At 36.0% G+C, this 14054-nt stretch overlaps 1 protein-coding gene across 1 annotated transcript; it reads right to left on the bottom strand.

Annotated features, from left to right (window-relative positions):
• Positions 1-9364: 9364 nt before the first annotated feature.
• Positions 9365-13301, bottom strand: LOC108467762 (uncharacterized). The gene is made up of 7 exons (XM_017768519.2): positions 12318-13301; positions 12188-12219; positions 11292-11389; positions 11109-11191; positions 10813-10890; positions 10637-10735; positions 9365-9931 (listed from the first exon to the last, which is right to left on the bottom strand). The coding sequence occupies exons 1-7, from the start codon at positions 12399-12401 to the stop codon at positions 9635-9637; spliced, it is 771 nt and encodes a 256-aa protein (XP_017624008.1). The 5' UTR covers positions 12402-13301; the 3' UTR covers positions 9365-9634.
• Between the last annotated feature and the right edge of the window lie 753 nt (positions 13302-14054).

The raw sequence follows: 14054 nt of genomic DNA on the forward strand, positions 1-14054 counted from the left end.
TTTTTATATTCCATGTTTTATAGTGTCATCAAGCTAGCTCGAGTTAGAGATTTTCGGGGTTCGCATCACACTATCAACTATCATTTTGGGTACCGATGATTTTAAATATTTTGAGAATATGGCATGTATAGGGACTTAGTCATTTTGTTATATGTGTCATTATGAATTTGGCCAAATGTATTGGCTTGTAATTGTCAAAGGCTTGATACGGTGTTTGGCTATGTAACTTGGCTTATTTTGGTTGAATTGGTTGTAAGCTTATATATATATTTATATATGCATGCATGTACAATTATCTTTTGTGCGATATGGTTTATAAATGCTTGGTAAATGGTTGAATGTGGCTTAATGGTTTTGGTCGTTAAATGGTAAAGATTGGCTCATTGGTGTGCTAGGAAAACTAAGTAAAATTATGCATGTTATTGGTAGCCATATTAGAACTTGTGGAATGTGATGTTTGGTAGGATTTGGTTTGGCAAAATATGATGTTGTAAATATGTTGAGTGTGGATAATGAAATGACATGGTTTGGCCTTGTTTGTGGATGTTTTTGGTTACCTAAATATGCCATGATTATTGTAACACCCCGAACCCGAGACCGTCGCCGGAGTCGAACACGAGGTGTTAACAGACTTCAAACCACTTATTGAGAACTTCCCAGACAAGCTGCCAATCCGTGTACTAGTCGCTTCAAAAATCATAACTTGAGTTTTACAACTCGAAAATCAGTTTCGTAATTTTTCCCTGAAACTAGACTCATATGTCCATCTACAGATTTTTTTCTAGAATTTTTGGTCAAGCCAATTAGTACAGTTTATTAGTTAAAGTCTCCCATGTTACAGGGGTCGACTACACTGACCTTCGTGTGTTACAACTCAAATAAATCCCTGTGAAGGGCTTCAATACTGATGCCGTTCATTTCTGTAGAAACTACACTCAAAGAGGAATTTATACATATATGGTATAACTCCTAATTATCTCTGGTTAATTTATAATGAATTTTCAAAGTCGGAACAGGGAATCCAGAAACCGTTCTGGCCCTGTTTCACGAAAACCCAAATATCTTTTAACATACAACTCATATGACCGTTTCGTTTCTTCCATATGAAAATGGATTCATCAAGGTTCATTTACATAATTTATTCACTATTTAATTCCATTCTTACTATTTTTAGTGATTTTTCACATCCACGTCACTGTTGCTGCCAGCATCTATTTCTAGGGTAGACTTTCTCTAACACATAGTTTCTATGATTCAACCACCCCCTTTACATATATAGTCCAAAATATAATCATGATGACCCATTCTAATGGCTGGTCATTGCCAAACATTTCCGTGCTTCTTAATGAGCATATACATACCAAATGATTATAACATTATGCTCAAAACATTTATAAGCCATTTTCGCATGGCTATTCAAAATTTTACATACCAAGTTCAAACAAAACATAATAGCCTATACATGCTGAAATGTACTCCAAGACCAACTACGAAGAAAATACCAAAAGTTGTTAGCGGTGTGATGACTTCGTGACGGTCCCGAATACGCAAAAAGTCGAGTCCAAGAAACCTAAAATAGGTGACAAGCAAACACCGAATGAGTATATAACTCAGTAAGTCATAAGCAATGCACTAACAACCATTAATAACATTATCGCAAGAGGAAACAAAATGGAACGAGGCTAATTACTCCATTCAAACCGAACTATACCATAGTTCCTTAGACCTTTCGATTCAATCATACATCTACATGACCTTTCACTCATTCCGCGATAATTCTTATGTACGTGACTTCAATTTACATTGTCACATAGGTTCAAACTTACCAAGCTCGACCCCAAATATAAACATAGCGCCTATTAGCCATGAACTCAAGGTACTTACCCGATCCGCTGTCCGTGATCAACTCAATAGTGTCGCACACTCAGTGTCAATAGTGATTCAAAAGCATATAGTGAGTCCGCACACTTAGTGCTATATACTCAACCCGCACACTTAGTGCTGTACAAGTTTTAAACCCGCACACTTAGTGCCATTCTCATGATCACAAATGTTTATACCCGCACACTTAGTGCCGAAATCAACAACTCAATACATCTCACCTCTTTTCCTTCCATTCAATACTTCCATCACCACATACACACATGTATATAAATTCATCATTCCTTTCGGCATAATTACATAGACATTATGTCTATTCAAATCAACACAAAATCTATGCTTAGTGACTTACCTTGTGTTGGGTAAAACAGTCCAAGTCGGCTACTCGATGACCTTCGTCTTTCCCTTGCTTGATTCTCCTTCTTTAACTCCTTGAGCTTAATCAATAAATTAACTAGTTTAACCATCTTGCGAAACATTCATAATTCAATTACACATGCATATGTATGTTTGTATATTCGGCAACCATCCTCACTTATTACCCATTTAGTCAATTATCTAAGCCAAGATAAGGCTTCAATACGGTTGCCTCTAACCGAATACATGCACACCAATCTACTTCATTTGGCGAATATGCATGTCTATGTTGAGGCCAATTTTACACTTAATACCACACAAAAAAACAGCATACATTTTACTAACTAACGATTACATATTGTAGCTCAATACACATCTCTCATTTACTACATAACCGAAACATCATCACAAGCAAATATACACCTTGAAATAGTATATATGTCATACTAATTCATCATGTGCAAACACATATTCATGTAGGTGCAAGGGCGAATCTCAAGTTGTTTATATCCAAATATAAACACATATCCAAAGCTCAAATCTTACCTACCATGCAACATGCATGAATCATACTTATGGATATACCATGACCGAATACATCACAACACCATAATTTTGGTCATGATTAAGCAAAGAACTTAATGTCTTACTCAAAATACTAAAAAGAAAGTCCAAGAGCCATCAATCCCCATCACATATACCATTAACAAGCTTCATATTTAACATGCAATGGCATTAACACAAAATCCACCTTGGCCAAATACCATCCCCATGATATAACAAAGATTTGAACCATGGGCTAATAAGAACATCAAGCTAGTAACTAAAACATGCATGAATCTCATGGCACAACCTCAAACATACCTTAATCTTGATGCAAGTATAGCCAAACCCTTCCTAATCCTCTTCCAAACCAAACATGAAGCAAAAATTCTCTTCTTCCTTAGGATTTTCGGTCAAGAGAGAATGAAAGGATGATCAATTTTTTTCTTTTCTTTTCTTCAATACACGGCAATAGGGGTTCACTCACACATTTTTTTTCATTCTTTATTACCCATGCTTATTTGTTTATTTCTTTTCTCCCTAATGCACCAACAAAACATGTCTGTGACATGTTTTGCCCATCCTCATTGTCATGGCCGCCACCTCTTATAAAAGAGGATATTTGACATGCAAGGCCATTGTTTTGCATGCATGCTTTAATTAATCATTACACATTCCCCATCATACTTCCAAAGTTTTCTACTAGGTCCTTTCTAGTGAAATTCACATTTATAACTCTAAATCAAAACATCAAAAATGTCACACATGAGTTAACACATATTATAGGCAATAAAATAAATATTAAATTATTTTTATGCCTCGGTTTTGTGGTCCCGAAACCACATTCCGACTAGGGTCGTTTTAAGGCTGTCACAATTATACCATTAAAATTATGGGTGTGTATGTGCAAATGAGGGTGACAAATGGCTTGGTAAATAACCTTTATTTTGTCCACATAGGTAGACACACAGGCATGTGACACATGGTCTGCCCTATGGGCATGTGTTTCGGCCATGTGTCCCCTGCACCTTAATTTTGAGAAATAGAATGCTCAGAATTGAGCACACGGGCGTGTGTCTCAGCCGTGTGAGGGACACAGCCTTAAGCACGGGCGTGTGTCCCTACCATGTGAAGTCTGCACCTATTTATGAAAATTAAATTAACCATACAACCTAGCACATGGGCGTGTGACTCGGCCATATGACCTCAATTTGTTCATGCTTTGCAAAATAAAGAGTTATACGGGTTAGGGACACAGGCAAGTGTTACCACACGGCTTGTCCACACAGGCAAGTCCCAAACCACACGGGCGTGTGACCCCTGTTCATAGAAAAAATTTTCTAAGTTTGTAAAATTTTCCTAAGTGCTTGGTTTAGTCCTAAACCACTTTCGAAGCATGCTTTGGGTCTCGTAGGCTCGTATTAGGGACTTTGTGAATGAATACAAATGGTTTTAATTTGGATGAAAATTTATGACTCAAAATTTTATGTTTGCTTGTGATATGAGTCCGGTAATGCCTCGTATCCTGTTCCAGCGTTGAATACGAATAAGGGGTGTTACATATATGAACCATACAAGCATTGAAGTGAAGAAACTTGTGAATTTCATATCTAATCTTGTGAATGAACATGTGATAGGTTTGTGGAACTATATGAAATTATTTATTATATGTTTAATTGCATTAATTGTACATGTATGGTAAGTTAAGTTTATTAACTATATAAGCTTACTAAGCTTTATAGCTTACATTGTTTAGTTTTTTTTTTTTTTTGTGAAATCCTTAACTCGGATTTGGGTATCGTTGGAGACCTTATCACACTATCAAGCTATCATTTTGGTACTTTTGAATTTATGTTTTGGTTATATGGCATGTATAAGAGTTATGGTTATTTTGGTATATGTTTATATGAATTTAGCCATTTGAATTGGCTTGGGGATGTTAAGTGGTTGGTTATGTATATATAGCCAAGTGATTCGGCTTATTTTGGTTGATCTAGTTGTATATATATATGTATAAATGGCCTTTGTTATGCATATGGTAAATGCTATATAAATGCCTGTGATGAAAGGTAATTTGCATAACATATGTTTGATAAATTGAGATCGGTATGTATGTGATTTTAGATAAGATGATGCTTAAATGAATGTGGTCTTGTTGATGTTTTGAGAATGTAAATTGTTAGTGTTGAAATGGTATGAAATGTGCTTGGTTGAGGTTGGTTGATTGTCTATTTATGCCTTGTGTTGTGCCATTTGGTTTGGTGTAGGTGTATGCAAATTTGGGTGGCAAGATGGCTTGGTAAATAGCCTATTTTTGTCCACACGAGCAAAGACATGGCTGTGTGTCTCAACCGTGTGTGACACAAGGTCAGGTTACATGGTCGTGTGTCCCCTGGTGTTGAATTAGAAATCAAGTCAGTATGCTCCACACGGCCTAACACATAGGCGTGTGACTTGGACGTGTGGCATAAATCAGTATACCCTACAGGTTTAGCACGGCCTAGCACACGGCCTAGCACACGGGCGTGTGTGGCTATTTCGAAGGGCATACGAGTTGGTCACATGGGCACGTGGTTGGCTGATAAACGCCAAATTATACATATTTTTACCCCAAATTATACATATTTATGGATGTTTATTATTAGATTTATGGATTTTGGTGTTCTTAATCTGGTTATTTCATATTTTGTACTCAGGAGAGCACCAAGAGTCAAAAGGAGCCAAAAATGAGCTAAAAAGGGACAAAACAGACCAAATTGAGAAGATGACATGGCCTAAGCCTTGCCACACAGGCAGCTCACACACCCATGTCTTTCGAGGGTGTCGACCAAGGCTTTCACGATTGACACGGCCTGGCCATTGACCCACACGGCGGTGTGTAATTTAACGGATCGAACACAGCCTGGCAATCACGTCACAGGCCGTGGCACTCGGGAGTGTCCCATTTTCAAAGAGTTGTATTTTACACGGAAAAGGATACTTAGGGAGGAAGAAAGCCAATCCAAAGCCTATATAAACACCCTAAGGATGACTTAGAAAGGGGGCTGCTCTCTTTAGAACTTTTTTCTGGAGTACAGAATCGCACACCGGGAATTACTTGAAGAAAGCCAGACGATCCATCCCAAAAGTCGGAGCTACTCCAAGGCTGAAGATCTCTCTTAAAATTCCTTCAGGGTTTTAGAGTTTTCTTTATGTTTTGTTATTTTCATACTTTTGAGATGTACTCTTATTTTATTATGAACTAAAACCCCTAAATACCTAAGGGGAATGAAACCTAAGACAAATCTTGTTATTATTTTCTGAATCGTATGATAAATATTTAACTTGTTCTTAATTATGTGTTCTTAATTCTTGTTTTGATATCCCAGGATACTGATTCAAGACATGCTCTTATTTAGAGGAGGAATAGACCTTGTCTAAGAGTACTTTTGTCATAATTAAGCGGAGTTGATTGCGCGCCTAGAAATAGGGTGACAAGATTTTGCCGGATTAGGGTGAAACCTAATACGGGGATCCATAGATCGAGTTAATGCAACCCTAGAGTGTTAATTAGAGAAAAGTCTCGGTTATTCAATCTAGGGATTAGACATTATTAGTCTTGAATAGGGATAATAACATAACTTAGGGATATCTGCGGAACAAGTTGAATGAGTAAATCGTCCGGTTCGGAGCCAAAATAACAAGTAAAGTCTAGGTGGATTTTTCCTTAAGTATTGTCTCAAGTCAATCGATTTTCTCAAAAGCAATTCCCCAATTCTCTTCTCTGTGCGTTCTTAGTTTAGATAATTAGTCAATTAAAACAACCCCTCCTTATTTCTAGGTTAAATAATAAAAAGATAGTTATTACTAGTACTTTTGGTTCTCTTGGGTACGATATCCCAGTCTTGCCATTACTATACTATTGTTCAATAGGTGCACTTGCCTTTTCGTCGTGATAATAGTTAGTTTAGGTTTGATCTTCATTATAAATATTTATTACTTGTTACAAATCACGCGATCATTGGCCGTGTGACCTAAGTCACACAGGGTCGGACGCGGGCTGGGACACTGTCATGTGTTCCCATTTTGAATGTCCACACGGGCGTGTCTTTGGCCTGTGAGACATACGGTCGAGCCACATGGGCGTGTGTCCTCTGTATTTTGCAAAAAAAATTTAAGTTTTAAAAAAAATTGAGTTATCGGTTTAGTCCCAAACCACTCTTAATGCATGTTTTGGGCCTTGTAGGCTCGTATTAGGGACAATGTGATTGTTTATAAATGATGTTTATATTTGAAACGGAAAAGTGTATGAAAATTGTATGTGTATTTGTGTAATAAGTTCGGTGATACTCCGTAACCCTATTCTAGCGTTTAATACGGGTGAAGGGTGTTACATTTATTGGTATCAGAGCTACGGTTTAGTCGATTCTAGTACTAACGTAGCGTATGTGAGAGTTTAGCTATACATGCCATATATAACCTGCGATAGTGTGATATCTCCTGACAGTTTAAATTGTGTTTTCATATAGTAAATGGATCCCAATCAAGCTATAGCTGATAATGTTGAAAGTAATGCTCCAGCCACTGTTCAAGGGGTAGTGCAATCTAAGTTGAGACCCATATCGGGTAGTCAAGGAGGAGAAGCCAAGGAAGCCTTCTTCCAAATGATGAATGAGTGGTTTACGAAGTTTGTTCGAACAAATCCGGCTGCTCAACAACCTCCACCCCTACCTAATCCCTAACTGGTTCCCATAGCTCCTCAAGGTTTGGAACCTTTACGATTGAATAAGTCGCCTATTGATAAAATTCGAAAATATGGGGCTGAAGGATTCAGAGCTATTGTTGACCACAATCCTGAGAGAGCCGAGTTTTGGCTTGAGAATACTATCGAAGTATTTGATAAACTATCTTGCACACCAGCTGAATGTGTAAAATGTGCCGTATCACTTTTGAGAGACACAGCGTATCAATGGTGGAATACTTTAGTATTTGTATTACCGAGAGAACAGGTCACTTGGGAATTCTTTCAAGCTGAATTCAAAAAGAAATACATTAGCCAGCGGCTTATTGATCAAAAGTGAAAAGAGTTTCTGGAGCTAAAACAGGGTCGAATGTCTGTGACCGAGTATGAGAGAGAGTTTGTAAGACTCAGTAAATATGCTCAAGAATGTGTTTCCACCGAAGCAATTATGTGTAAACGATATGAAGATGGGTTGAACGAAGATATCAGATTGCTAGTTGAGATTCTAGAGTTGAAAGAATTTGTGGTGCTAGTTGACAGAGCTTGTAAAGCCAAGGAACTTGGCAAAGAAAAGAGAAAATTTGATTTCAAGGCTAGGGATTCGAGAAAGAGGTCGATGAGTAAACCATAGTTAAATAGGATTATAAAATTTGAACCGATTAAATGATATTTGAATTGATTTGATAATATGAAACAATACTACTAATGCATATATGTGATATGTGATTATCGGTAGCATGTGAAAGATCATACGAACCGGTTTATAAAAGCTTGGAGGGTTGATATGGAAACTTAGCGAATCAATAGATTCGATAGAGAAATGTGATATTGGTATAATCAAATGGTATCACATACATCCTTAATGGTAGAAAATTTGTCATGTTATGTTTTTATTGAATTGCTAAATGAGATATGTTTTTATTGAATTGCTAAATGAGATAGTGAATGAAATTAGCATATGAATCATGAATACATTATTTAAATTGGTTAAAATTGAATTATGCATCGGTTATATTCTTATTATGTTAATGTTTTTATTTATATGGTTTGAGCCTTGAAAGTACCACTGAGTTTTTTCATTTAGCGTACGGTTTATTTATTCTTTGCACAAGCATAGGTGGATCTCAAGGTTACGAGAAGTGATCCAACTTCCAAATCGTGACACTCGACTCAACAATGTTTTTATAGTCCTTTTGCTTTGATAAATGACATTTACTAGGTTTGAAGTCGATTTTGTATTATAAATGTTTAAATTGAAAGTACATAAATGGTTGGTTTAATGTATATGAATTTTATATAATAGTTGATCTAGTTGAAATGAGACAAATTTAATTGATTCAAGTTGTGAGTTTTTGGCACCATTTAGACCTTTTGAAAATAGTGACTGACATTGTGATGTCAAGCTCTCAACGTCACAAAGAGGACAAGTCAATGAGTTACATCTCGACCTAGAACCCCCAAAATCATGGCATCAACTTGATAGTTTAAAAGTTTTACAATTTGATCCTTATTCGATCTTGAATTATCTATTGAGCTTCCGTAAACTTATACAAGTCTCGCATACGATTGTATAACATGAAAAAAATGATGTTTTGAACTTAATAGTATGTACTAATTGTTAAATTGAATTGAAATTGATCATGGTTGCTCAGACGACAAGTATGATATCCCGTAACTCGGATTCGACAATTGAGTCTAGTATAGAATGTTACAAATTTATAATGTAGCAAATCATCCAGCGGTTTTACCTTATGCAAGAAAACTTCAGTGGCGCAAATTTCAAAACTCAAACCTTCATCTATTAAATTCCATTACAGAGCTTTTTTTCCCACAAAACTGGTTCGAAGTTTTGATATCAAAGAGTTTCCCAAATTATTTATATTATTATTTCTTTAAAGAGATGGATTCAAATAATTTCCTCCTTGAAGACAATACTAATGACACTTGTCTGTTCAGGAAATAAAAAAGAAAGAAAAGCCACATGACATCATTCATATCAACAAGCTATATGCAATTGAAAGGATACAAGGGTCGAGATCAAGAAATAAATTGGGGAGAAAGACTGGTGATACCCCGTACATGATAGTTTGTCCTGATCCTTCAGTAAAGAAAAGAGGACCTGAAATTATGCCTCTAGGTTCTACCATCCACATCAAACCCTGCCCCTGTCCAGCCAGGTGCTATAGATCCGCTACCCTTTGGCACGGCACCAATTCCTTTTCCTCTTCCATGAAAATGACTTTTTTTTGTTCCTTTTAGTTCTCCATCATCTGTGGGCAGTTTATGATGCAATTTCATTGCCGGAACATTTCCACCATTACCTAGATTAGGTACATTATCTGAAAAAGTAGGCCTCAGATCTGTTGTTTGAGAAACTGAGGAAGATTCCACAGTCGCAGCACCCTGTATTAATCCAATTGCTTTCACGTCCTAAACATGATCCAAGGGAAAACTTTTAAAATTCAATGACTTGTGCACATATACCCGAGCTTAGAAAAATCCAAAACCCTGACAATATAAAAGAGATTCAAAAATAATGCCCAAGAATGGAGCAGTTAAGACGACAATTAATTTTGGTTTCTGAAGAGTAGCCATCTCCACAATGATCCTAGGTCACCTGAGCAAACCAGGAAACTGTTCCAGGTATTCTTGAAATCAATGTCCATACATCTACACTCCAGAGTAGCTTATTACATAAGAACAAACATAATCGCAGAAAGATCAGCAAATTAAGATGATAATCTCGCTTCATTTTCCCCCTTCTTTATATCACAGATAAGGGGCAGTCTGGACTGATTAATAGAACAATTTTCTAAAGGGAACCAAACATTAACAATGAATCAAAAAGGACTATAGTAGGTAGTCAGGAAAAGTTCTTGAGTTTGTAAACGCTCAAACACATGAATATGACACCTCCTTATCAATCCAGTTTATAACACAGTGAATGCAAAAATGGTCAGCAATAGAAAATTAAAAAGCAGAGCACACAATAACAGAAAACCAATTTTTATCTGGTGGCATGCTTATTTTAATGATTGTTCTAAAGAAGTTATCTTCTCCTAGAACACCATATAAGTATTGGATACTACATGAACTACTTGTAGTGTAATAAGAAAGAATAAAAAGAAAGCTCACATGACTAGACAAAGCGGATGCCCTACTTGGGTTCAGAGCTTCTAATCGCCTTTTCAACTCCTCAAGTCGAGCAAACTGGGAGTTACTGCTTTCTTGAACCTATCAAATGAAAGAATCAATTTAGTACAGTGCAATAACGCAAGCTTATCCACCTACAGCAAAGAAGCAAAGTATACCAGATTTTTGAAGTCCTCACATAACTTATGCTTAAGTGCTTCCTCATCATTCAAAGCCTTCAATGCTGCTTCCCAAATCTGAAATACATATTAAAGAGCTGCAATAAAACTAAAGCCACGTGGCACTATACTTGCTAGTAAAATGGATTGTAAAAGAAACTGAAAAATTATTCAGTAGCCTGTAGCAAGTCCCAAAAAATCAATTCAGGCCTTAATTAATTCAAATACAACCATAATTATCATGTATAAGTAAATTCCAGAATCTACAAGAGAGAGAGAGAGAGAATGCAACAAACCTTTCGTGCTTGTTCTTCCTTCTGCTTCGCAATACGTATTCTCTCAGTTGACATTTCAATTTTCTTTCTCATATGTTCAAGGGCTGAAAGTATGTACCACACATCATACCATGTAAGAATCACCCCATTATAGAAAAATGCATATAAATGAAAAAATATTTATACAGGAAGCAGCACATCAACCTGCTTTTTTGGGCCCAGCAGTGAGTTTCATCTCCATTGTAAGATTTGCTAGTTCTCTTTCAACATCACGTATTTTAGAATAGTTTTCTTCTATGTATCTGGAAGTGTGAATCAATAGAGATCAGATAAAATCTCCAGCAATTGAAATCACGAGAAACAAACTGAAAGAACATTAAAGAGAAGGGAAATGACAACCATATAAAGCACAATCCTCTTTCAACCTTAATTTGTACAAGTAAATGCTACAGACTAGATAATAATTTTCCAAGATACAAACAGAATTCTTTTTTGTACTATAAATTGTTATATTTTAATAACTGAATCCCAAGAAAATAAACAAAAGAGCTTTCTTAAACTTGATTAATTGAGTAAATAAAAATTGTCATATTGAACTTTTTGTCAATGCATATACGTAAAAGATAATCCTAAACTTAAAGACACAAAAGAAATGCCAGAGCTTCTAAGCAAGTGCAATTCGAATCTGTTTCAGATTTGAATAATAAGACTTAGTGAAGCTGTAAATTCAATTAAGATTTAGGACTAAATTAAAGTTTTAAGTAGTATCAAACTGACATGAAAGTTAATGCACCAGCACACATCACTTCTTATCCCTCTAGATTAGTATTACAGTAAGGATTTAAGGTAATTCTTCAAAGGCTGACCATTTATAGAAAACTCATATATACTCTCATCTGTTTTTCTACCTAAACACGTGCATTGCAGTGCAGGATTAGAAGAACACTCTCCTTACTATTACTGGATTAAATCCCAGAATTGAACAGAGTCGTCCATATAAGCCAGGTTTACAACAATTGAACCAAGGCAAGTGAAAAATAAATTATCTAAAAAAGCACATATACAAAAATAGAAATTTAAAATTAACAAAATGAACATACTTCTTGAGTTGAACCCGCTCTTCTTCGATTATCTGCCGCCACAGAAGAAAAAAACCATAAGAATTCGCCATGACATTTTCAGCAGAGTAACAACGAAACACAAAGAGAAGAGAGGAGAAAGAGAAGCGACCTTCTCAGTGTAGGCGATGACAGGAGCTTCCCTAGCGAGTCCATCGGGTCCGATCTCGGGTTCTAGGGCACGATTCGTGGCCATTTTTCTTCTTTTTGCTTTGGTTTGGAATTGAAATATAAACTGGAAATAAAATGGAAAATAGTCTTTATGACCTACCTGGTAAGATTTACAAACACTAAGTGGACTCGTTTCATTTTAGGAAGCAATGCATTGTTGCCTCTTTATTGTTGCTTTTGTCTTCGTTCTTTCTTTTTCTGTTTTGGGGTTTCGCTCTCTTCAATAGATGAAAAAAGAAAATAAAAATAATCTCTTCCGATCGTGGCAAAACGTGTTTTTGCCTCAGATTTGGTAATTCAATTCTGCATATATATATATATATATATATCTATATGTGTATTTGATAAAATGCATATGCATATTTTTAAAAAATAATTCCCGGATTTAATTTATTGAACAACAGAGGGTTTACAAAAAGTAAAGACATATGAAACGACAACACAGTATCCAACAATCAAAGCAACAAAAAATAAATAAACCCTTTCTCTATTCCCCGTAATAACCCGGTCAATAATAAAGGAGTTGTTCATCCCTCCTTAGAGGCATATGGAAAAACAAAATCAGGGGCTTCTGCAAAAATCAATCGTCTCCCTCCATGTGTTCTGTTCACCGATTGTCTTCTTTATCGCTGCTATTGCATATGGAGGCACCCTTTCAACTAGATAAGTAGTTTCCTCCCTTCACAAATCACAAACCTTACCACTATGTTCTATGAACTTTGTTTACTTCTCAAAACCTTATAAGAAATAAAGGAACCTTTAACAACTACACCAGAGGATGCATTCCGTGTGAGGCTTATAGTGATTTTGTATTATACATAACAAATCAGAGTGGCATCAATGCTTGAAATCTGAAAAATAATATTTTGTAACAAAAATTGTATGCACCAAATGACGTCCTTTCCTTAAATCTTTACAATGAACTTTCTTGTTTTAAAAATGTTTGGGCCCTTAAGCTTAAATGTTTTATTTATTATAACTATAGCAATTACCTATTTGTTTTTTGTTTTTATAAACTTGAGGTTCCACCAATTACGTTACTGTAAGAAAAATACTTTAAGCTTGTAACACCCTCACCAATATTCAACGCCGGAATAGGGTTACGGAGCATTACCGAACATATCACACATTTAAACATACATTTCTTATACAATTAGTCAATTCAAATACAATTCATTCACAACCAATCATATTGTCCCTAATACGAGTTCAAGAGGCCTAAAACATGAATTCGAGGTGGTTTGGGACTAAACCGATAACTTTAGAAACTTTTAGTACACTTAAATTTTTTTTCCAAAAATAGGGGACACATGCCCGTGTAGCCCAACCGTGTGTCTCACAAGGCCAAAGACACGCCCATATCGCAGGTCGTGTGGACATTCGAAATAGGAGCATATGGCCATGTCCCAACCCTTTTCTTTCCCCGTGTAACTCTCTAACTTGGGTCACATGGCCAACACGCACGCCAGTGTTGTAACATCCTGAAATAAGGCCTAATCGAAATAGTGGTTTCAAAACCACAAATCCAATGTTAAAATAATTATTTCATGATCATTATGAGGTTTAGGATATGAAAATATGCATGTGTTAAAGTTTCATGAAAAAATCCTATGTGTAAGCTATCTAATTGGAAATTAAGGACCAAATTGAACAAGTTGCAAAACTTGGGTTCTAGAAG

The sequence above is a fragment of the Gossypium arboreum genome, chromosome 8 (assembly GCF_025698485.1).
Source record: "Gossypium arboreum isolate Shixiya-1 chromosome 8, ASM2569848v2, whole genome shotgun sequence".
In the NCBI taxonomy this organism is placed as follows: domain Eukaryota; kingdom Viridiplantae; phylum Streptophyta; class Magnoliopsida; order Malvales; family Malvaceae; genus Gossypium; species Gossypium arboreum.